At 50.3% G+C, this 24,031-nt stretch overlaps 4 protein-coding genes across 4 annotated transcripts; 2 read left to right on the top strand and 2 right to left on the bottom strand.

Annotated features, from left to right (window-relative positions):
* Positions 1-4,509: 4,509 nt before the first annotated feature.
* Positions 4,510-5,460, bottom strand: LOC117676475 (olfactory receptor 51V1-like). The gene has a single exon (XM_034435958.1). The coding sequence runs from the start codon at positions 5,458-5,460 to the stop codon at positions 4,510-4,512; it is 951 nt and encodes a 316-aa protein (XP_034291849.1).
* Positions 5,461-8,483: 3,023 nt separating this feature from the next.
* LOC117676476 (olfactory receptor 52P1-like) lies at positions 8,484-10,257 on the bottom strand. The gene has a single exon (XM_034435959.2). It carries the CDS (start codon positions 10,198-10,200, stop codon positions 9,238-9,240), a length of 963 nt encoding a protein of 320 aa, XP_034291850.2. The 5' UTR covers positions 10,201-10,257; the 3' UTR covers positions 8,484-9,237.
* A 4,279-nt stretch (positions 10,258-14,536) lies between these two features.
* Positions 14,537-22,056, top strand: LOC117676461 (olfactory receptor 52B2-like). The gene is made up of 3 exons (XM_034435945.3): positions 14,537-14,634; positions 15,663-15,874; positions 16,546-22,056. Exon 3 carries the CDS (start codon positions 16,580-16,582, stop codon positions 17,531-17,533), a length of 954 nt encoding a protein of 317 aa, XP_034291836.1. The 5' UTR covers positions 14,537-14,634; positions 15,663-15,874; positions 16,546-16,579; the 3' UTR covers positions 17,534-22,056.
* LOC117676458 (ubiquilin-1-like) lies at positions 20,195-22,056 on the top strand. Its single transcript, XM_034435937.3, has one exon. The coding sequence runs from the start codon at positions 20,425-20,427 to the stop codon at positions 21,931-21,933; it is 1,509 nt and encodes a 502-aa protein (XP_034291828.2). The 5' UTR covers positions 20,195-20,424; the 3' UTR covers positions 21,934-22,056.
* Positions 22,057-24,031: the final 1,975 nt, after the last annotated feature.

The raw sequence follows: 24,031 nt of genomic DNA, 5'->3' as shown, positions 1-24,031 counted from the left end.
AACCACATTTACACGCCATTCAAAAGAGACAATAAAAATACTAAGCAAAAGACACAACCTCCCTAGCAACCAACACTCAGAGAAGCAGAAATAAACACCAGACAAACAATCAAGCAGAAAACAATAATCAAGGAACTATGAAGGATGAAACATCGGCAACATTGGCAGAGCAAGCTACCGTATATAAACAAGAAGCAAACTCCAATCTCATGAGCACTGAGGATGTTGCCTAGTTGGATAATGAAATATTTTCAAGCAAGCTCAGAGAACACCAAGCCCTTCTCGGAGATTAAAAATGTTGGCTACAGATCTTGGAACTGAAACAACCAACTAGCAAACGACCAGCCTAGTAAACATGATGTGTGACTTTTTGCATCTGAAGGCCGCTGAGCTCAAAAAACTCACCAAGCAGAAACAGCCTTGTTGATTATGGGTGTCATACAGGGGTGGGTTCTAGTTACCTTTACTACCGGTTTGTAACGGGGCCGCGTGCATGCGCAGAAGCATTTTCATGACGTCAGGGTCAGTGGGCGGGGCCTCCCGCCGGTTTTACTACCGGTTCTATAGAACCAGTGCAAACCGGGGGCAACCCACCACCGGTGTCATACATCCTCCAGGGCACCCTTTGTGTAGCACAAGTGTTGCACCTTCAATGAGAATGGAGTCCTTTTAGTCTTGACCAGCCCAAGCAAGATCCTTGCCTGGAATCCAAGCTCAGCCCTTCTCTGCTGTTCAGGTTCTTTGGTTTTTAAGCCTGGCCCTCTTGGAGAAGCTCCAGGCTGCTTTGGGGGTTCCCAGAAGGCATAGCAGACCACGAGCTGAAGAAGCTTCTTGGATGAGAAGCGAAACATATTCAAGGTAAAACAAAGAAAGTCCAGTTGCCTCTTGAAAAAGCACCTTTGGGACAACCATGACTGGATGACGGAGAATCTCCATAGACTTTAGCAGACCTTCTAAGTAGATCACCAGAGGGAAGGGGAAGGGGAGGGGAGCTGAAGATCTCTCCCTGCAGTATTGCTGGCCCTGAAGACAATCAAGTCTTGATCTTGCAGGGCCGGAGCCTCTGCAGGCCTACGTAGCCCATGGGCAGGAGCAGCAGTTGTGGGCATGTGGATGGATCATCTCCTCAGGCACCAGGTTGATCCAACATTTGGTCTCAGTCCCTGGAGATGTAATTGCAAAAACAAACAAAAAACCCTGGCAAATACCGTTTCTCTTTCTTTGGCTCCACTGAAGTTAAAAGTAAAGAAAATAGTGGAAGAGAAGATATGGTCGTGTTTGGGACACGCAAAACATGCCCCTCTCTATCTTATGTTCTCAGGTCTTGGAAACCTAAGATCCCCATCAATTTAGCCTCCTAACATTCAGGCCAACTGATAAATGGGGCAGAAGATGCTGGGAGGTGAGTCAAGTCTCCGGTTGTTACATTATAAAAAATTTGCAAGTTACTAAAGTTCAATTCTATGTGAGATAAAGGAGAATTTTTGTCCTTGGCAGTTCTTACCACACTCTACATTCCTCATGGAGAACTTGTGACATTACTTCAAAGAACTAGAAACATTAATCAAAGAAAACTCCTAGTCACTGAAAGCCTTCCTCAAAGAGGCCTCCCTCTCCTGCTGCCATCCAAGGAGCGATGAGCTCGTCTCCTGTAGTGCTGAAGAGGTTGCCCATCGTGATGGTGGACTGGGCTTCCCATTGCCCAGAAGAGTCACCCAGGAAGAGTTGGTCAGAGACAAGAATCAAATTACAGATAGTCCTTGTCCTACGACCATAAGGAGCCATTACAGTAGCAGGTTGTGATGATTGTTAGGATTGCCCCACTTAATGAACCCCCATACCTTCTCTCCCTGATGCAGTCATTAAATGAAGCATGGGATGCCTCAGAGGCAGGCCCAGGCTTGGGGCTGATGCAGAATTGATCGGGAATCGGAAAGAATCTCTGAATGGGAGTGATAGGGTGATTGCACGGGGTCCTTTGACCTTGGGGAGTGCTGGTAGGGATCGGGAGGGATTGTAGACAGAGGAGAAATGGTGAAAGACTTTGGGATAAGCCTCTCTTGAAGGAACATGGCCTCAGTGTCATGTACCAGCCCCAATTCTCTTCCCCAATGCCTAGTCACTGGACCTTGAAGGGCACTGGGCTTTTAGCTGTTACTTGCTACATGTTGGGTCAGCCTGTAATAAAGCCTCTCATTTGTCCATGTATACACCCGAACTAGACTGTGTTGTTTCTCTATGTCATATATTTATTTATTTATTTTGTCATGCTTATGTAGTGCATATTGGAGGTGGTGACCCTTTGAGAGCTTGGAGGTCTTCTAGTCCAACCCCCTGATGAAGCAGGAGGCCCAAGACCATTTCAGACAAATGTTTGTCCCATCTCTTCTTAAAAACCTCCAGTGACGGAGCACCCACAACTGCTGAAGGCAACTTCCGTTCCACTGGTTGTGGGAAGCTGGTAGAAAGTTGCCTGCTGTGACGGCCAGGGGATTAGATGAAGAGAAAAGGATCTGCTTCGGTCTCTTGCTTGCCAGTCCTCTCAAGCTTTGTGAGAAATACTTGCAGGATCAAGCAGGGCTATTCTTACCTTGCTAATTGTATTGAGTTCTGCTTAGCAATGATAAAAAGTAAATTTATTTGCAAATAAAATTGGAAAGTAAGAAAGGGGACCTTGCCTCCATCATATTATGAAGCCTACCTAACTGTTACTCTTCAACCAAGAATTCCTTTTTTGGAGGATGGAGGGATATCACAGAGGGATGGGAAGCTTTGAGCAAATTGGGAGATGATACCAGAGCAACTCTGAAGGGCCAGTTTGCATGAAACACACAGTTGACTGCCACCGGCTTCCTGCAAACTATACATATAGGTCAAGGATCTCCAAACTCGGCAACTTTAAGCCTTGTGGATTTCAACTCCCAGAATTCCTAGGCCAACATGGTCTTAGAGTTGCCAAGTTTGGAGACCTCTGGTATATGCGAATACAAGAAGTGAGGGGTTTTTTTGTGCTGTAGCGCCAACGTGTACCAGGATGGTGGTAGAGAGTTACCTTGCCTAGTGGCTATTTCACTTTTGCACTCATGGAAATTTGTGCCATATGTGCCCTTGCTCTTTTGACACAAGCGAGTGACAGGTGAGAAAATTTGATTACCGGCCCTGATTTTTCTGGGGGAGGGAAGCAGCAAACTTCACAAAACAAGAAATCAGAGCCTGACAGCCTAGATTTTCCTTAATGTGAAGGCCGAATTCTCTCCACTGTCCAGTTGCAAAATACCAGTTTTTGCTGCAAAGCTCAACAGAACAAATACAATTTTTTGCATTTAGCAGCCAGAATGCTCAACAGCAAAGCTTTATTTTCTGAAATACATGTGCATAGGGCACTCTTTATAATCTTACATTATAACTCACAGACTTCAATATCTAGAAGAAGATTATATTCAGTTCAGAAAATTTGATTGCAAACTTTAGTACGTTGAGGTCTTTTCAAAATTGACGTCCTCTCCATAGGGGAATTGATGGTGCATTTATGGAAATATGACAAGCAACAAAAGAATAATCTCTGCAGGTTCCAACCAAAGCATGGAGGCATATCTGGAGAATGACACAGTGCTTGACACCATCTACATTACAATACCAAAAAGAGGAGAGTTGATAGAGTGTGCATATTATTGTTTAATATCTTTGATTTCACATACTAACAAAATAATGCTTAGGGTCATTCAATGCAGACTAGAGCCTGACATTAGAAAAGATATGTTCACGATGGTTTTTGAAAATGCTGAAGAATATGAAACACGATGGCAGAGTAGGTAGGATAACTGAGAAAGGAAAAATTATCAAAAAGATATCAATATGTTACATTCAGAGTAACAGAATAACAGAGTTGGAAGGGCCCTTGGAGATCTTCTAGCCCACCCGCTGCTGAAGCAGGAGATCCTATACCATTTCTGACAAATGCTTGTCCAATCTCTTCTTAAAACCTCCAGTGATGGAGCACCCACAACTTCTGAAGGCAAGCTGCTCCACTGATTCATTGTTCTCACTTTCAGGAAGTTTCTTAGTTCTAAGTTGCTTCTCTCCTTGATTAGTTTCCATCCGTTGCTTCTTATTCTGCCCTCAAGTGCTCTGGAGAATAAGTTGACCCCTACTTCTTTGTGGGGGCCCCTGAGATATTGGAAGACTGCTATCATGTCTCCCCCAGCAGTATTCCAATATTTGAGGGGCTGCCACAAAGAAGAAGGGGTTAAAAGGCCTCTGATTTTGTTGATCGTCTCAAGCTGTGGAATATATTTAAAAATGAAGATCCTAGAATATCTCACTGTTCTTGTGCAAAACCTATTCAAAGATGGTGGTACTGAATCCTTGGAAGGTTGGTGAGACAGGGTCTTTCTAGTCATTGCTTGGCCATCTAACAAGGAAAGAACTGGCCTGCAGGAGACAAAGAAAATGAAGGTGACTGACATTGTCTTTCTGTGCAGAGATTAAGTCCCCCTGTCCTCCCTTTGGCTACATCTTCCAGAGGTTTCTGAGCATTTGGAGGAGCCGTCCAGAGATCTCCTTGGTTTTCAGGCTATAAATGATGGGATTCATAAATGGTGGGAAGAGGATGTAGACATTGCCCATGAGGACATAGACAAAGGGAGGCGCATGCTGCCCAAACCGGTGTATGATGGACAGTCCAAGTGCAGGGACACAGAAGACCAGGACAGCACAGAGGTGGGAGACACAGGTGCTCAGGGCCTTGAGGGGGCTGCCGCCACTGGACACCATGTCCAGGACTGCCTTCAGGATCAGGCCGTAAGACAGGAGAATGAAGAGGAGGTCGGAGCCCATGCTGAGGAAGATCAGGATCAGGACATACCAGTTGTTGAAAGTGGTGTCACTGCAAGCCCAGCGAATCAGATCCTGGTGCAGACAGTAGGAGTGGGACAACGTAGGGTCTTTGCAGTAGGGGAACTTTGCAAGGAAATAGAAGGCAGGCAGTAAGGAAACGGTGCTCCTCAGAAAGAGGGCAAGTCCAATTTGCATGACTCTGGTGGTGGTCAGCAGCTCAGAGTACCTCAGAGGGTACCTGATAGCCACGAAGCGGTCCATCGCCATGGCAAAGAGCACAGCTGGCTCCATGAGGGAAAAGGAGTGGAGGAAGAAGGCTTGAGCAATGCAGGCCTGGCTGCCAATCTGCCTTAGGCGGAACCAGAGGACTCCCAGCACGGTGGGCATGGTGATGACACAGAGGCACAAGTCGGTGGCAGCCAGCATGGCCAAGAACTGATACATGGGCCGATGCAGGCTTGGCTCTGACCAGATGATGTAGAGAATGGAGCAGTTGCCCAGCACGGCAACCAAGTAGACACAGAAGATGGTGATGCCAATCCAGCCGTAAGCTGTCTCCAGGCCAGGAAAGCCACCCAGGGCAAACACTGCCGTGCTGACATTGGTGAGGGTAGCTGATGCCATGGTGAGTACAGCACGTGCCTGCTGGTGCCCTAATGCCCTTCCTTCTCTGTGCCCCAGGTGGTCCAAGCTTTGCCTTCCCTCACCTACCTGCCCTTGAGAGCTTCGTGCCTCCGTGTTCACCTTTCAAGATGGAAGGAAATCAGCGTCTCTGTAAAAGGCTGAATTATCACACAACCTTCTTGAGATTGTCCTCCACAGAAGAACCGAGTGAACTCTGCAGCTCTTGAATATCATGCTGACGATCTCCCCTGATTCCTCCTTGAGCCAGGAGGTTGTCCCAGAAGCATCACCTCTTCCTGATTTTTAACTGGTGGGAAGTTGTCTATTTCAGTGCATCAAGGCAAGTTTTCTTCAAGAGAGCCTTGTCTCTTCTCCAAACCAGGCAATCAAGAAGTGGTGCATGAGAGACTAGAAGGGACAATTCAATTTTTTCCCCTTCTTCTTTGGACGAGATTTATTCCTAGTGATGGTTGTAACCTGAGTTGCTGAAAGTCCTTATAAAAGGAGATGGCGGTTGAGGTGAGGCATCTGGGATTCTTCAGCCAGGAGCAGAGGGGAATCCATGGGGACTGAGAGATGTGTCTCGGCTCTCTGGGTTACCACAAACATCTCCCAGCCCTGAACCTCAGCTCAGGTGCCTCATGCAGTCTCCCAGGTGAAGGAAGGGCCAGGAAAGAGTGCTGCAGTCCCATAATGGGAACATACAATGGATTGCTGGGTCATCCAGGCTGTCTACTGTTGGCCTCACTAAGCTGTTGCTGGAGCACCTCCCTCCCTCCCTCCTTCCTTAGTCATATATAGTTTTGGGGTGTCAGTTGTAACTTTGAACAATTGTGAAGTGGCCTTAAAGGTGGGAGAAGCCCTGCCATTTTCCTGTGTGTCCCCTGCCCTTGGGATGACCTTCCCCCAGAGGGCCACCCTGTGCCCATCTTACGGACTGTCCATAAACAATTAAAACTTAGTTGTTCTCCTTGCCTTGGCATAGGAAGGGTGGGACGGGGTTGAGTCCCTGTGCTTTAGTGTGTGTGTGTGAGTGAGAGAGGGGGGGGCAGGAATATGATATGGAGGTGATCTTCTAGTCATCTGTATTATTCTTTTATTTATGATGTGCTACACGTCTTCTGATCTCAAGGATGCAGTCAACAGTCATTCTAGAGCCCAGAAAGATGAATTCCTTTACTGTTTCGATTTTGATTGCTGGGCCTGATTTTTTTGTGGGGAGGGAAGCAGCAAACTTCACAAAACAAAAAAATCACAGCCGAACATCTGATTATTGATTCAAATGAGGTGGGGTGGGGTGGTGGCTTGAACATAGTAGAGGAGGTCTGTGCTCCAGGGTTCAAGTCCCAGCACCACATGATGGGATGAGCCCCCAGTACTTATTATTTATTTATTTATTATTTATTTATTTATTATTTATTTATTTATTATTTAGACTTATATGCCGCCTTATCTCCGAAAAGACTCAGGGTGGCTCACAACAATAAAACACACAAAGTTCAATTTTTAAAAAATGCCCAATAAAACTATAAAACCCATTAAAATCCCCTCTAAAACCCCTTCAGTCCAAGCCGGCCAAGCGGAATAGCCATGTTTTAAGGCCACGGCGGAAAGAGCGAAGGTCAGGGGCCACCCAGAGCCCCAGAGGGAGCTGATTCCACAGGGTAGGTGCGCCCACAGAGAAGGCCCACTCCCTAGGGGTCGCCAGCCGACATTGTCTGGCCGATGGCACCCAAAAGAGGCCCTCCCTGTGGGAATGCACCGGGCGATGGGGAGCAGTCGCTGGCCGCAGATGGTCCGCCAAATACCCCGGGCCTAAGCCATGTAGGGCTTTATAGGTGATTACCAGCACCTTGACTCTCACCCGGAGGGCAACTGGTAGCCAATGCAGGTCCCGCAGGAGGGGTGTAATATGAGAGTGTCGGGACACTCCCATCACTACCCGCGCGGCCGCATTCTGCACCAGCTGAAGCCTCCGAGTGGTCTTCAGGGGCGGCCCCATGTAGAGAGCATTGCAATAGTTGATCCGGGAGGTGACGAGCACATGAGTGACTGTGCATAGGGCATCACGGTCCAGGAAGGGGCGCAACTGATGCACCAGATGAATCTGGGCAAATGCCCCCCTGGTCATGGTCGTAACATGATCTTCCAGAGTCAGCCGTGAATCCAGGAGGACGCAAAAGTTGCGCGCCCTATCAACAGGGGGCAACACCTCACCCCCTATAACCAGCAATGGAATATTCCCTTGGAACTGAGATGCCGGTATCCACAGCCACTCCGACTTGGCAGGGTTGAGCTGAAGCCTGTTCCTCCCCATCCAGAGTCGCACCGCTTCCAGGCACCGGGACATCACGTCGAGGGCATCATTGGGCTGATTTGGGGTGGATATAAAAAGTTGGGTATCATCTTGCCTCAGCTTCAGCCAACCTAGCAGTTTGAAAGCATGTTACAGCAAGTAGATAAATAAGTACCATGTGGTGGGAAAATAGTAGTGTTTCATGCAGTACAGTGAATCCAGCCAGTGATGAACCTTCTCCAAGTTGGTGGGGGGAAAAGCCTCAGATGAGGCTGCCGAATGCCGTTAGCCATTCTGAATGCCAGTTCGTCCCCTGTGGTGCCCAGTGGACAGAGCAGAAGCACGAACCGGACGGATTACGAGGCAGCCAAACAACTACTCTGTATTAACCCTGGAGTCTCTCCTGGCTAATGTATCATTGCCATATGCTAAATAAATAAATATTGGTTCAAAGTGCACTGGGCAAAATGAATGCAGAGGTGGGCTGGAGAATAATAGGACAACGCCCAGTTTTCAATTAGGTGCTAACAAGAAGGTGTAGATGATACCAAACTTAAAACTGTTTCAGTAAAATGGTGGAAACCCCCCCCCCAAAAGAAAAGATCTGCATGCACTCTTTTAGTCTATCCTTCCTTCCTTTAGAGTTACTCGCTTTCATTGGAGGCAGAAGAATTCAGGATCGTAAGCAGTGATGAGGGGGACACAAAGCAGACACAGAATCTCTGTCAACCTACACAAGCTTTATTATTCACAATTTCTTTAGCATCATATTCTCTTGCCCTGCCACACCCAGGCCCAGGGGTTGTCTGAGAGGGGCATCTTCTGCAGATGACAGTTATGTCCATGGATTGGGGTCTTGTCCTCTTATCCTTGGCCAAAACCATCCCTCATATATTCCTTTTCAGGTCACCTCAGCTTTTCAGTGAGAATTGCTGCGTCAGTTGTGACTTACTGAATGGCAGTTAACAGTTAACTTATTACTGGTGGTTGTTCGGTGATCATTGCCTGTTCTTGATGGACGTTTTCTTCTCCACGGCAGTTCTGATCTTTGGGAGCTGGGAGGACCCAGACCTGGTCCAGAGGCTCCCTTGGTTTTGCTGTATTGGACCTGCCTAGTTCCTTCTGAGTGAGCCTCTCACAAGCTCATCACAAGCAGGATTTGAGCACAAGTGCATGTAGCCACTCTGCCCATCTGCATCTTTTCTCAACTTCTATTCATCTCTTTCTCCCAAGATCTTATTTCTGGCATAAGCCATCAAGGTGAATGGAGAAAATGAAGTTCTAACTCTGGTGATTATACATTTTGGAACCCTTGGCAGCCAAAGCAGTTTCGCCAACTATTACTTGCATGCTTTAGGGACCCTCTAGATAAGAGCCATGAGTCCACCTTATATCTGAGGCACCAGGGCAGCCTACAAACACTGGATCCCCAACCAAGCAGCTAAGATGAGAAGAGGGAGAAGGAGATTTGGGGAGCAAATTCAGACAGATCTGGATTGGACAATGACCTTGTTTGAGAGGAACACTCTAATGACCTGTTCCCGAATCTCCTTGGTTCTCACTCCATATATAATGGGATTCAACATAGGAGGAACCAGAAGGTAAAGGTTGGCCAGCAGGATATGAACATGGGGAGCCACGTTGTGCCCAAAGCGGTAGGTGAAAAACGAGAAGAGTGCTGGGCTGTATGATATTGTGATGACACAGAGGTGGGAACCACAAGTGCCGAAGGCCTTGAACCTGGCCTCACTGGAGGAAAGGCGTAGCACTGCACGGACAATGAAGAAGTAAGAGAGGCCAATGCCTAGAAGGTCCCCCCCAATGACAATCAAGGCCGCACTTAGCCCATAAACACTGTTGATTCTGGTGTCTCCACAGGCCAACTTCACCACAGCCATGTGCTCACAGTAGGTGTGGTGGATAACATTTGTCTGACAGAAGGACAGTCTTTTGATCAGGAAAGGACATGGGCACATCAGTAGGGTCCCCCTGACAACAGCTGCTACCTCCATCTTGGCAGCTAGGGAGCCGGTGAAGAAAGAGTTGTATCTGAGAGGGAAGCAGATGGCCACGTAACGATCTATGGCCATGGCCAACAGCACCGCTGACTCCATCATGCACAAAGCATGGATGAAGAACATCTGGGTCAAACAGGTATTAAACTGGATCTCCCCAGCCTGGAACCAGAAGATGGAAAGCATCTTGGGCAATGTAGAGGTAGTGGCTGCTAAGTCAATAGTGGAAAGCATGCAGAGGAAGTAGTACATGGGCCTGTGGAGGGCTGGTTCTGATACTATGACTAATAAAATGATAGAATTCCCAGCAATGATGATCACATAGCCAGTGCACACTGCCACTGAGAACCACAGGTGGTATGCCTCCAGCCCTGGGATGCCTTGCAACACAAAAATAAAGGACCAGGAGTATGTCAGATTGCCCATCATTCAGATCATGCAAGATGCACCCATCACTTTGGCCACCAGCTTCACTGAAGATCATAGCACCTGTCAATTAAAACAGAGAAAGAGATGGACGATGAAGTTGGTCATTGGGACCAGAGGTTTAGTCTTCCAAGCTTTCAGACTTGCATTGGAGCCCCTCCTTGGGGAACTTCTCTCCCTCCAGGATGTATGCACTGAGCGATGTGTAGTGTTTATGTGGTGCCTGGTTGTGGGTGGCTTTTACTTGAGAAAGTAAGCTGTTAGATGAGGAAGCTTAGAGCTGCAGGAAACCAAGAATCTTTGTAGCTCAGGATTGAAATGAGGGTGCTCTCTGAGCTTGGTTATTTTCTTGCAGATGTTTCATTATCAAACTAGGTAACATTATCCAGTGCTAGGAAGATGTGGGGTTTGCACAGTGGAGGAGAAGGAGAAGGAGAAGGAGAAGGAGAAGGAGAAGGAGAAGGAGAAGGAGAAGGAGAAGGAGAAGGAGAAGGAGGAGAACAGTGACGTCCTTGATGCTCTCTGAGCTTAGTTGTTTTCTTGAAGACGTTTCATTACCCACACTAGCTAAGTTGTAATCTATCGCTGAAAACAAGCAACAAGCCTGCAAGAAAACTACCAAGCCCAGAGAGCACCAAGGGCCCTTCTGCAGGAAACCTTCTCAGTCTCAGCCTCCGAGGATACCATGCAAATCTTGTTCTAGGGCTAGGCTAAACTAGGGACTGCTGGTCCTGTAAAAAAAAATCCTCTCCAGCAGAAGCTTGGAAGAGCTTCAAAAGAAGTGGGCAGCTCTGGTCTCACAGTGGCAGCCATGTGCTTTGGGAGGGGTGGGGATTAAAGGGGCAACTTCAGAAGTGAATAATAGAATAACTGAATTGGAAGGGACCTTGGAGGTCTCCTAGTCCAACCCCTGCTCAAGCAGGAAGCCCTATGCCATTCCAGACAAATGGTTGTCCTCCAGTGATGGAACAGCTACAACCTCTGAAGCCGTTCCACTGGTAGATTGTTCTCACTGTTTGGAAGTTTCTCCTCAATTCCAGGTTGCTTCTCTCCTTGATTAGTTTCCATCCTCTGTTTCTTGTCCTGCCTTCAGGTGCTTTGGAGAACAGGTAGTCCCCCTCTTCTCTATGGCAGCCCCTCAACTATTGGAACAGTGCTATCATGTCTCCCCTAGTCCTTCTTTTCATTAAACCAGACGTACCCAATTCCTGCAACCATTCTCATATATTTTAGCCTCCAATCCCCTGAAAAAGCAGACAAATGTTGGCTGCCAATTTAGAAACTGAACCAGGAAGCCAACTATGTTAGCTAACAGGATGCTTGAATTTCTGCATCTCTTGGGCTTGAACACTCACCAGGCAGAGACAGCTTTGTGGGGTCCTTTAGAGTGGGGTGTCATGCATCCTGCAGGTCCCTCTTGTGTAGCACAAGTGTTGCGCCTTCCATGAGAAAGAATTCTTTATTGTCTTGAACAGACCAAGCGAAATCCTTGCCTGGAATTCAAGCTCTGCCCTTTTCTGGTTCCTTGTTGCTTTTTTAAGTCTTCCACTCTGGGAGAAAGGGAAGAGCTCTCCCTGCAGTATTTGCCAGCCCTGAAGTCGGCCCAGTGAGGGCAGGAGCCTCTGCAGACTGGCACGGAGGGAGCAGTTGGGCACATGGGTGGACTGGAAGCCATCTCCTCAGGCACCACATGGATCCAGACTTTTTCTGTTAGTCCCTGGAGGTGTGATTGCAAAACACTGGCAAACTAGCGTTCCTTTGGCTCCATTGAATTTTAAAGAAAGGAAATAGTGGAAGAGAAAATATGATCTTGGTCGGGACAAGGAAACCATCCCCTTCTCTGGGTTACATTCTCAGGTTTTGGAAACCGAGTGGAATAGAATAGAATAGAATAGAATAGAATAGAATAGAATAGAATAGAATAGAATAGAATAGAATAGAATTTTTTATTGGCCAAGTGTGTTTGGGCACACAAGGAATTTGTCTTGAGGCATATGCTCTCAGTGTACATACAAGCAGTAAGTGATAAATCATTATCATAAAGAGCCTTGGTGGTGCTGTTAAGTAGCACTTAGCTGCCAGCTGCCTGCAATTACTGCGAGTTCAAATCTCACCAGGCTCAAGGTTGACTCAGCCTTCCATCCTTTCAGAGGTAGGTAAAATGAGGACCCGGATTGTGGGGGCAATAAGCTGACTTTGTATAAAAAAGAACACCGCTTAGGGGGGCCCGAAAGCCCTACTAAACAGGTGTATACAAAAGTATGAAGGCTATTGCTTAACGCATTGTAAGCCACCCTGAGTCTCCGGAGAAGGGTGGCATATAAATCGAACCAATAAATAAATAAATAAATAAATAAATAAATAAATAAATAAATAAATAAATAAATAAATAAATAAATAAATAAATAGATAAATAGATAAATAGATAAATAAATAAATAAATAAATAAATAAATAATACAATCATCATAAATCATAAGATAACTTTCTATAACAACGAACCTATCTATTGTAATTAGCAAAACCCAAAGTCAAAGTTTCATTTTTTTCCAGTCCAAAAGCGGTTTCCAAGTAAACACAAAAGTAATTGTGTTCTTTTCTTTAATCAAAGTAGCCAATTTAGCCATCTCTGCTAACTCCCTTCATCCATTGTGGGAATCAGAGTAGCCTTCCATTCTTGTGCATGGAGTATTTCTGATGCTGTCAGCATATGCAACTTTAAAGTTCCAGATTTTTTTCAAGTTCTTTATCCATTAAGCCCAAAAGAAAAGGGTTTTTTTTCCAGAGCCTTTTCCAAGGCATCTATCACGATCGGTTCTACCCTTGCTTGCCTTTGACACAGTCGTTCTATCTCTATTTGCAGGTCTTTGTATTATATTCTTTCTTTTCTCTTCTGCTGTCTCCAGGTATTGCCACGTCCACTATTCAGACTTTGTTTTGTTTTTTTTGGTTCTTTTCATTGGCAGATGTTAAGTCTGGGGTATTATGTGGTAGGTGCCTGTGTTATTATTATCAAATTTATTTGCCATCCATCTTGCAGTTTGAGCGACTCTGAATTTAACTTCCAACATGGATTCCATGAAATAAGAGAACATCTCAAGTGCTTCTCAAGTGGCCAAAGCTTCTGTTTTGCTTTTGTAGCTGAAGCAGCCGTGGCCTTCAGTCGCTGCACCGTGAAACCTTCACAGAAAGCAAAGGGAGGAGCCGCCACAATCACCAGAACAGGATGTCTAAGGGCGCCTGTGACTCTCCTTCTCCAGGGGCCCTTCTGGGACCTCGTTTCTCCCCATCCGTGACCAGAGGGCTGTCCCCAGGGTTGCTTATGAAGTTATCATGCTCAACATCTGGAAGGCTTGATCATGCCTCTCTTGACTTCTGGAGTTAACAGAGTTCGGAATGTCCTCTGTTACATTCAACCCCATCTGTGAAGCTTCTATCTTCATTGGTCACTCAGAGTCAGATATGAGATGGGTGGGAAATAAATGTCATCTTCATCCTCAGCATCCTGCTTGATGTCTCAGCTTCTCCATCTTTGCCAACCAGTTTGGTGCAGACAGCAGCCTCCACCTTATAGAAGTGAATATTTGCAGCTCAGGGTTGAACTGAGGGGTCTGTCTCTCCCCCTCCCTCTCCCTCTTCCTCTCCCCCTCCCCCTCTCCCCCTCTCCCCCTCTCCCTCTCCCTCTCCCTCTCTCCCTCTGAGGGGTCCTTGGTGCTCTCTGAGCTGGGTGGTTTTCTTGCAGGTGTTTCATGGCCCAACTAGGGAACATCGTCAGTGCTGATGAGAGTTTGGGTAATAAAATGTCTGCAGGAAAACCAGCCAGTTCAGAGAGCACCAAGGATCCCACTGTCTTACGGTTTATTGGTTGGAACATCCCAGGTTATTTTATTAATTGGTTTTTTGATATGCTACCTATCTCACCATCAAGCAACACTGTTGAGTTGTGTATGTTAACCTGCGCTTAGAGTTTAGGGTGCTCTGTGAGCCCAGTTTCTTAGTCTTTTCCAGGCAGAGCTTTGGGATGGGGGTGTTTCCTCGGCTCTGCTTTTGACCTCTTCCACCCATTGACCGGCTCTTTGCCACAAGGGCCTGGAAGGTCTTCTCCTTATTTCCCTTCCCTTCAGCATCTTCTCTGCCCAAAGGTCTTCATGGCTCAGCTTTCCTTCCTTCCTTTTCAGCCTCTTGTTAGCTGCTCTGCAGATAGGAAGCGGAGCCAATATTTTAGGATATAATAAAACTTAGCCAGCCAGCCGGGAAGCAGCGCAGCCCTGGTTAATGGTTAACGGTCCCCGGGGGCTCTGGGCGGATGCGGGGTGGGTTCCCAGGCGGGGAGGCGGCGGGCAATAATAGCGGCTCCCTTCCCGAGGTGGCCGGAGCCTTCCCGAGGAGCTGCCCCGAGTGCAAACGCACGGAGCACGGAGGCGCCTCGAAGCCACCGGTGAGCCGACCCCGCCGGGGACCCCGCCCGCCTCACCTGTCCGCCGACCGGGCGCCCGGGATCGGGCAGGCAGCTCCCCCGGCCACGCCCGAGGGGCGGCGGCGCTCCGGCAACGGAGCCTTGACCTGGAGCGGGCCCGGGGAGGGCTCCCTTTGCCCGGGTGGGGTGGAAGTCCCGCAGCGTCCGGCGGCGCCCCATATGAGACCCCCGGGCGGCGGAGCTGTGCGCAGACGGGATGGCGCCGGACTCGGGACTTGAGCCTGGCCGGAGGGTTGGGGGAGGCGCGATCCTTTCGGTGAGCAGAGATCCGCGCCGGCTGCGCGGTCACTGGACGGCTTTTCAGCTGCCTCGGACGGGGATCCGGCCAAGAAGGAGCGGGCAGCGGGCTTGGAGGGAAGGGAAGGGAAGGGAAGGGAGCACGGAAAGGGGCTTTTGGCTGCCGCTGGAGGACCCTCTGTCCGTCCAGCGGGGATCCAGAGTCGGCTGACATCCCGAGTTGGCCTCCAGCAGCAGGGAGACGTTGCAGGCGGCGGGCGGGCAGCCTTTGGCTCTCTGTCACCCTTACCCGGGTCAGGGAAGGCGCTAAGGCTGCATTCCCACAATCTGCAGCTCAACTAAGCCAAGGACGTATCTTAAAGGGGGGGGCGGAGGGAGAGAAAGATGTAATGAGTTTACTTTGGCAGAGCCTCTTAATTCTGGGAGGGTGTGTGTGTGTGCGTGTGTGTGTCCCTGGACGCGTTTCCCAAATGGGTCTGGAACAGCCTGGGGCGACCCCCTAACGACCTGGTTAATCATTTCTGAATCTTGCAGAGTGGAATTCCTACCGGCTCAGCCTTTCTACCTTCCAGCGGGTAGGATGAGCTTCCCTCACTGGGCACCTTGCACGATGCCAGCTGCTTCTTAGCAGGTTGAGGTGGGGTCTGGCTTAGCTCCTTGCAAGGTGCAGAGAGCAGGAGGGTCGTGGGTGCATTTTTAGAGAAGCAACAGCCACAACAGCCACAGCCATTTCCACCATGTCCTGACTACAGGGTGCAGGAAAGCCACAGCGGAAGCCGAGAGATTCAGCCGGACGGACACCCAGTTGCTGCCGGGAGGAGAAAGAGGGAAGGTGGCACCCAGGCGCTTGGGAAAGGCAGCCCCAGCAGCCCCAGAGGGAGCCCGGGCCAGCAAGCGGGGTCCTCCGGCGTGCGCTGAAGGCGGGGGAGCCAGCCAGGAAGGGTGGAGCAGGAGCTGTCCACAGGTAGGAGAAAGCAGTGCAATAGGGGGACTGAGGCTGGGTGGGCAGGGAGGGAGGGGAAGAGGTGGGTGAGACCTCTCCTTGGCGAGTCCACCGGGCCTCTAAGAGGTCAGCTGCGGCTCTGAGCCAAAGGAGGTTGATGCGCCCACCAGTGGGGGTCCAGGACAGGGTCTGGATTGGGCCCTTCCAGGAGGAGAGCTCGTTCCACAACCCCGAGAAAGGGAATCAGAGAAGCAGCTGAAGGGAGAACCCAGACTGAAACGTGAAACTGAAGAGGTGGAGAACTTGGAGACGCTTCTGCTCCAGACCATGTGAGGAGGTCATCTATCTTCCCTTTCCTCCTCCCCCTCCTCCCCCCCCTCCTCCTCCTCCTCCTCCTCCTCCTGTTCTTCTCACCAGTCCTGGCTGGGGGTCCTCTTGCTCAGAACTTCTTGAGATGCCAATAAAGGAGAATATTTGTAGCTCAGGGTTGAAATGAGGGGTCCTTGGTGGTGTCTAAGCTTGCTTGTTTTCTTACCCTAACTAGGTCACATCATCAGTGCTAGTCAAGAGGCTATTTGCTGTCCTTAGGGTCATGAGACGTCTGCAAGAAAAAAAGCAAGGACCGCTCACTTCCTGAGATGGTTGGCCAAGAGGGCTGATGCTGGGATTCTCATTTTGTCTTCCCTGTCCAGGAGCCAGGATCCCATTGGACAAAGCTGCCCCCACATGGCTGCCCTTAACGACAGCAGCTTTGACCCCATAACCTTCGTCCTGACGGGAATCCCGGGCATGGAGGAATCTCACATCTGGATCTCTGTCCCCTTCTGCCTGATGTATGTGGTGGCCCTGACGGGGAATGCCTTTCTCCTCTTTCTCATCGCCACAGAGCGCAGCCTCCACCAGCCCATGTACCTCTTCTTGGCCATGCTGGCAGTAGCTGACCTCATGCTGTCCACCTCCACGGTGCCGGAGATGCTGGCCATCTTCTGGTTTGGATCCAGGAAGATTTCATTTGATGCCTGCATTGCCCAGATGTTCTTCACCCACTTCAGCTTCATCGCGGAGTCCACCATTCTCCTGGCCATGGCCTTTGACCGTTACGTCGCTGTTTGTGACCCACTGCGCTACATGACCATTCTCACGCCTTCCGCAATAGGCAAGGTGGCCATCGCCGCCACCGTCAGGGGTCTGGCAATCATGTTTCCCCCCATCTTCCTCCTGAAGAGGCTGCCCTACTGTGGCCACAGCACAATGCCACACACCTACTGCGAGCACATGGGCATCGCCCGCCTGGCTTGTGGGGACATCACCGTCAACATCTGGTATGGCTTCACAACTACCCTCCTGTCCTCTGGTGTTGATGTGGTACTGATCGCTGCCTCCTACGCCTTGATCCTCCGGGCTGTCTTCCAGCTGCCCTGCAAGGAAGCCCGGCGCAAAGCTCTCCGTACCTGTGGCTCCCACATCTCGGTCATCCTCATGTTCTACATGCCAGCCTTCTTTTCCTTCCTCACCCATCGCTTTGGCCACAACATCCCTAGTTGGATCCATATCTTGTTGGCCGACCTCTACGTGATCGTGCCGCCCATGCTCAACCCCATTGTCTACGGAGTCCGAACAAAGCCAATCCGGGAGAGGGTCATCCATGTGCTCTCACAGATGGGGAGGACCTGCTTCTAAGCCCCGAACAAACTCCAATGGAGGACTTGGGTTGTAGGTTGCTACAGGATGAGAGCTGCCTCCTTCTTAGGGGAAGGAGATGGACCCCCAGGTCAGAGGAAGCAAGAATTCTTGTGAGGTGGTTACTCTTCTGTCTCTTCTCCCCTGGGGAAAACGCCTTCTTCCTTGGTCAATGTGGCTACAGATCTATTCAAGCTGCCCCCTCCTTGCCTGTCCTTCCCTGGTGAGGAGCCTTTTCCCTGGAGTCAGAAGGAGTATTGCGGTCAGCTGCCCTTCTCCTGTGCCGCTTGTGGACTCTCCGGATCTCTCTGATTGGCCTCTCTGAGACCCAGAGTGCTGGACAAGTGGGGCCCTGTTCAATCCAGGGTTCTTCTGGACTCTTCCACAACTGGTGCTTCTTTGGCTGCCAGGGGGTGAGGGTAGATGGGTACCCCGTCTGGTCTCCTCCTTGAAGCTGTCCCTGGAGAGGATTTGGATGGGCTGGGCCTTTTTGCTTCCGCCCCATTGGGTGGTCTTTTCTTGAAAGCATTTGGGGAGGGGGCTGGGCACATCCTAAACTCTGGCGATGGGCTCCTGCCCTGGGTTGCTCAGCCAACAGAGGTTTTGTCTTGCATGAAAGTGGGGGCTGCTGGACTGATGTGAGCACAAAAACCTGCTCAAGTGGCCAAGGGGACACCCCTCCCCCAGAACCACAAGGGGGAAGTAGGTGAATTGGGGCCCACCATGAGAATGCCAGAGACTCCCTTGTTTTGCCCCAGGCCAACCTCTGTGCCCAACTGGCTGACGTCCCTGTGTCCCCTTGTCCTGCTTCAGATGGACATTCAGTAGCACATTTTGCGGGAGAGGCTGGGGAAAGAGCAGAGGGAGGGGCTGAGAAAGCCGGACTCTCTCCTGGGGGGAGATGCTGCCCAAACCTCGTCCTTGGGGAGCCTCCAAGTCACCTCCTGTGACAGAGAAGAGGGGATCTACTCATTCTCCAGAGCACCTGAGGGCAGGACAAAAAGCAGTAGGTGGAAAATCATTAAAAAGAGATCCAGACTGGAATTTAAGGAGGAATTTCCTGACAACGGAACAGCTTCCCTCCTGGGGTTGGGGCTGCTTCAACACTGCAAATTTTCAGAAATAGACTGGATAACCATTTGACTGGGATGGTCTAAGGTCCCTGATTGATCAGGGGGTTGGAGTAGAAGACCTCCAGGGTCTCTTCCAGCCCCAGGATTCTACGTTCTATGGCACCTGCCTGCTGAGGCCGGGGCAGGGGGTGCTAGCTGCTTCTTGTGCCAGAAGCCTTGCCAGCAGTTGGCTGAGGCCTGGGCTGGGGGATGTAACCCTAACCCTAACCCTTGGCAACGTTTGGCCTAGATTGCACAGCTGGGCACTGCCAGAGCTGGCACGAAGGCCTCTGGCTGGAGGAAAGCCCACAGCAGAGGCACGAAAGCTTTGGGGGCTGAAGCCGAGGAAGTCCCTGGGTGGCTGTTGGGAGAATTTAAATCCCATTTGCCAGGCAGCTTCCAGGCGTATGTCTTGTCAGCAACACCCAGGACTAGTAAAGGAGGACAACTGGGCTCCTTTCAGCCACAAGCGAAAAAGAACTTTTAGCCCAGGAGGCGAGAACTTTCTGGATCTGCTTGTTTCTGGCTGGGGGTCCTGCCAGCCAGAGATGGTGGGGGACGGTGTGGGACTCCAGCATATCTAGATCACTCAATCAGAATATATCTGGAAGGGACCTTGGAGGTCTTCTAGTCCAACCCCCTGCTCAAATAGGAGACCCTATACAATTTGAGACAAATGGCTGTCCAGTCTCGTCTTAAAAACCTCCAGTGTTGGAGCAGCCACAACTTCTGGAGGCAAGCAGTTCCACTGGTTAATTGTCCTCACTGTCAAGAAAGTTCAGTTCTAGGTTGCTTTTTTCCTTGATCAGTTTCCAACCATTGATTCTTGTCCTGCCTTCTGGTCCTTTGGAGAATAAGTTGATCCCCTCTTCTCTGCGGCAGCCCCTCAAATACTGGAAGGCTGCTATCATGTCCTCCCAGTCCTTCTTTTCTCTAGACTGGCCATCCCCAATTCCTGCAACCGTCCTTCATGTGCTTTAGTCTCCAGGCCCTTGATCGTCCTAGTTCTTGTTCTCTGCACTTTTTCCCAAAGCCTCAATGTCTTTTGTGTGATGTGACCAAAACGGGATGCAGCATTCCAGGTGTGGCCTCACGAAGGCTTTATAAAGCGTAGAAGGCACCATGCTGGAGAGAGCTGAGGGGTTTGGCTGCCGCGGCATCAGTTGTCACTCCAACTTCAGCAAGGGGCTCTTGCTTGAGGACATTGTTAATGGGGGGTGAACTGTGGGGCTCTTTAGTGAAGGGAGGGAGGCCAGACTGCTGGCGGTTGAGGGGAAACTTCCATAGTTGTGCACTGCATTGAGCTTGTGACCGTTCCACTCCATTTCCTGCCCAGCGCCAGTTGTGGGAAGAAGCTGCAGGACGTGCAACTGTTGAGTTGTCTTCTGAGGCAAGGAACTTTGTGCTGGGATGCCACCTGTGGCTTGCATAGGTTGGCCCTGGGAGAGGTCCCTGCCCACAGAACTGCCCCCTGGACAGCCTAGAAGGCCAGGCAGAGGTCCAGCCAGTGGCCTCAACAATGACATCACAGACAACGGATTCTGCATCAGAAGGTTGGCGTGGTGCATCTGTGGGTGGGTGGGAGGCACAGGTAGAAGAGGAGAACTCTAGCTTGCATGTGGGCAGAGTGAGGAAGCCGGGCAGGGGCACTTTGGGCTGGGATGAGCAGCGCACTCTGACTCTGACCAGCCACAGCCGAGGGAGACCTCTTGGCCCTGCTTGCTACCCGCTTGGCCTTCATTCTTTTCCCAGAAGAGAGAAGCAAAACTTGGGGGCATTATGGTTGAAAGCCAGGTCATTCCAGGAGTTGACTTCAGATCCACCAAAGAGCCACAAGTTGTCCGGATAATTGTGAAGACGCCCTGGCAGAAGGAAGAGTTTTTGGTCCACAAGGACATGCTGGTGAGGGAATTCAAGGAGCATGTAGCCCGGCACTTGTCCTCTTCTCCTTCCCAAATCGTGCTGGTCTACACTGGAAGGATCTTAAAAGACCACAAGTCCCTCGCCCAGCATGGGATCCACCTGGACAGCAACGCTGCCGTCTACGTCGTCGTCCGATCCCAACAAGCGTGTCCACCCCAGCAGGTGCCCACCCTTCCAGCTGACCTGGGACCAGACCCCAAAGCCCCCAGGAATGGCACTTTCACGAGTGATGGTTTGCGGGAGCTGACGGCCAGTCTGGGCCTGAACACGGCCAATTTCACAGAATTCCAGAACCAGCTGATGTCCAACCCTGACCTGATGCTGCAGCTTCTAGAGAACCCCTTCATCCAGAGCAAACTCTCGAGCCCCGACCTGATGAAGAAGCTGGCCACCAAGAGCCCTCAGATACGGCAGGTGATTCAGAGGGCCCCCGAGATCAGCCACGTCTTCAGCTCTCCTGAAGGCATGAGGTTGTTGTTGGAGCTGGCCAGGAACCCGGCGGCTGTGCGGGAAATCATTAAATCCCCACCCCAGGCTCAGCCGTGTCCCGGGAGTGTCCCCAGTGGAGACGGCAACACGGCCTTGCAGGATGTGCTGACCAAGGTGCAGGGCCTGCTGCAGAAGGCCCTCCCTAAGAGATCGGCCCCCACCGTCTGGCCGGGAGCTCTAGGAGGCCACCAGCCCTCCTTTGACCAGGGCGAGAAGTCTGGGTGGGTCAGGCAGCAGCTGCCTTCCCCCAAACTCTGGCCCCCGAGGGCTAGTGGCCAGAACGTTGGCATGGCTGCTGGCAATGACCACAGCAGAGGGGAAAGTGGTAACTTGCGAGGGGAGACGGGCCAGCTGGCCTCCGCAGCGGTGAAGACCCTGTTCCACCAGATCATCAAGCACCTCATGCAGAGCATGGCGAGCAGCCCCTCCAGAAACCCCACCGGTCAGGGTCTCAGCTCAGACGTGGTGGGCAAAGCTGCCCAGAGGTACATGGCTGGATCCAGAAGCTCCCGGGAGCAGATTCTGGCACTCTTGCAGCAGATTCAAAACACAGATCTCCTTCTGGCAAGCTGGAGCCCTAAAGAGATCCGGGGGCTGATGGAAATTCAGCAGAGATTGCAGGCCTTGGCGACCGATGAGCCGGTGGCAGAGAGATGCGGCCGATCAGAGCGTCCTGCCCGGAGATCGTATTCCATCACCTCTCTCTGTGATATTGTCCCCCCACCTGTCCCAGGGGATGAGGAGGACTTCTCTGCTCCTGAGATCTGGCAGAGCCTGGCGGCGGATGACTTCTTCTGCAGCCCCCCACTCAGTGTCCGTCTGCGGGGCTGCTCGACACAACAACCCCCTTCGAAGCAGCAGACATACAAGCTCTGAAGTGCCGGGGCTGAGCCCTTGGCAGAGTGGATGGGGCCCTTCGGGGGCAGCTTCTGGGCGGATGCTAGAGCTTCATAAAGGAATGGATTTCATGGTTTCTGATTAAAAGCTTTAAATCTTTCACCACGTCTCCTGTTGCCTGTGGTTGGGCCCTGCCCTGGGCCTCTAGTCCTTAAGGTTGGATTCACTTCTTGGGAAGGGGGTCAAAACCTCTAACAACATTCGGGGAGTTTGGCCCTTTTTCCTAAGAAGAGAAATCTGGGGCTGGGCTGGCAACCTTCCATGGGGGATGCAACCCCCTCATCTTCTTCCATGCTCCCATCTCTTGCAATGAGTCACTGGAAGCCACTGCAAGAGTCATCCCAAGGGGGCTTTTCCAAAAGGCACCTGGGCTTTCTGGATTGTTTTCCTTTAAAATGTTTCGCTTCTCATCCATTTCTTCGGTTCTGAAGACGCTTCTTGGTTGATAAGCGAAACGTTTTCAAGCAAAAAAAAAAGCCCAAGAAAGTCCAGTTGCCTTTTGGAAAAGCCCCCTTGGGACAACCATGGCCTGGACGACTGAGAACCTCCATAGACACTGCAATGGTCTGCACTGGTGGCCACTGGTTTCGTGATGGATCATAACTGCACCCGGTCCACAGGAGACCATTGTCATGGTAGACATCCCAGTCCACAGTTGCAGAAGGAAGCATCCATCAACCCATGTAAAACCCCACAGTGGCATGAATGGAGTTGGACCACTGCCAACAGCGGGGTGGGGGAGGTTCCTTAGCCACTTTATTTCATTCTGTCTCTCCTGTTTGACGGTGGACGGATGAAACCGCAGGATTTGTGCAGACTCTACTTGGCAAAGCCTCCGAGGACCCCTGGGTGGGCCAAGTCCTTCTGCTCCCCACAGCTGAGCAAATCCATCCAAGAGAGCTCTTTCCAAGTTCGGAGATAAAAATCCCCCTTTTAGATAGCTGGACACAGCAATCTTGAGGTTGTGTAAAGCTGGTGGCTAAGCTCACATAATAACACACTAGATTTAAGATTTAATATCCAGCATGTTGTGAGGGAGTCATAAGTCATAACATGGTTGACCTACTTGGGCTTAGCAAAGTACTGTATGTATCAAAGAGTAGTTAAGCACCATTTGTTTATTTAATCGTTCATTCATTCATTCATTCATTCATTCATTCATTCATTCATTCATTCATTCATTCCATTTCTATAGCTGTCCAACTCAAACAAGTGACTCTGGGAGGCTATAGAATGATATGGCTTCAGATTACTTGCAGGAACTACTAGAAAAGGGAATAAAAACTAAACTGCCAATATTGTGACATGCCAATTTCCAGTGCCTGTGGAGCACCATACATAATTCTGGTGGCATGCTTGGAAGAGGCTGGAAGAAGGCAGGACAACCCAAATAGCCATAGCAATAGCACTTAGACTTACCTTGTTTCCCTGAAAATAAGACATTCCCTGATAATAAGCCCAATCGGGCTTTTGAGCGCATGTGCTAAAATAAGCCTCCCCCCTGAAAATAAGCCCTCCCCGAAAATATTTAAATGCAGAGCTGGAAATCAGGTAAGACGGCAAGAGGAGCCGCATCTTGCTCCATGCACCTCAAAATAATAAGACCTCTGCGAAAATAAGGCCAAGCATTTATTTCGGGGTTCAAAAAAATATAAGACAGGGTCTTATTTTCAGGGAAACACGGTATACGCCACTCTTGGAGTGGTTTACAGAGTCAGTCTCTTGCCCTCAACAATCTGGGCCCTCATTTTACCGACCTCAGAAGGATGGAAAGCTGTGTCAACCTTGAGCCAGTCAGTACTGAACTCCTGACTGTGGGCAGAGTCAGCCTCCAATGCTGCATTCTAAGCATCGCTCTAAGGTTCCTCCCTCTGGGAAGCCTATCATCCAGCCTATTATGGGATGGCAGATCTGGGCAACCAGTTGTATTCTAGCTTCTGGAGAGATAAAAGATACCCTCCTCAACCTCGAGAACCCCCCCCCCATTTCCTGCACCCTCCAACCCAAGAAGCGGCTCCTTGCAGAGCAGAAGGTGAGGCGGCCTTGCCTGAGGGAAGAGGGCTTGGCCTTGCAAATC

This window comes from Pantherophis guttatus, chromosome 5 (assembly GCF_059756535.1).
Source record: "Pantherophis guttatus breed Tessera chromosome 5, ASM5975653v1, whole genome shotgun sequence".
NCBI lineage: Eukaryota > Metazoa > Chordata > Lepidosauria > Squamata > Colubridae > Pantherophis > Pantherophis guttatus.
The sequence above is the reverse complement of the archived record's forward strand: the minus strand, read 5'-3'. Positions and strand labels throughout refer to the sequence as shown.

Coding starts and splice junctions, on each gene's coding strand:
- LOC117676475 (XM_034435958.1), bottom strand. CDS start 5,460: ATGGCATCAGCTACCCTCACCAATGTCAGCACGGCAGTGTTTGCCCTG.
- LOC117676476 (XM_034435959.2), bottom strand. CDS start 10,200: ATGATGGGCAATCTGACATACTCCTGGTCCTTTATTTTTGTGTTGCAA.
- LOC117676461 (XM_034435945.3), top strand. CDS start 16,580: ATGGCTGCCCTTAACGACAGCAGCTTTGACCCCATAACCTTCGTCCTG.
- LOC117676458 (XM_034435937.3), top strand. CDS start 20,425: ATGGTTGAAAGCCAGGTCATTCCAGGAGTTGACTTCAGATCCACCAAA.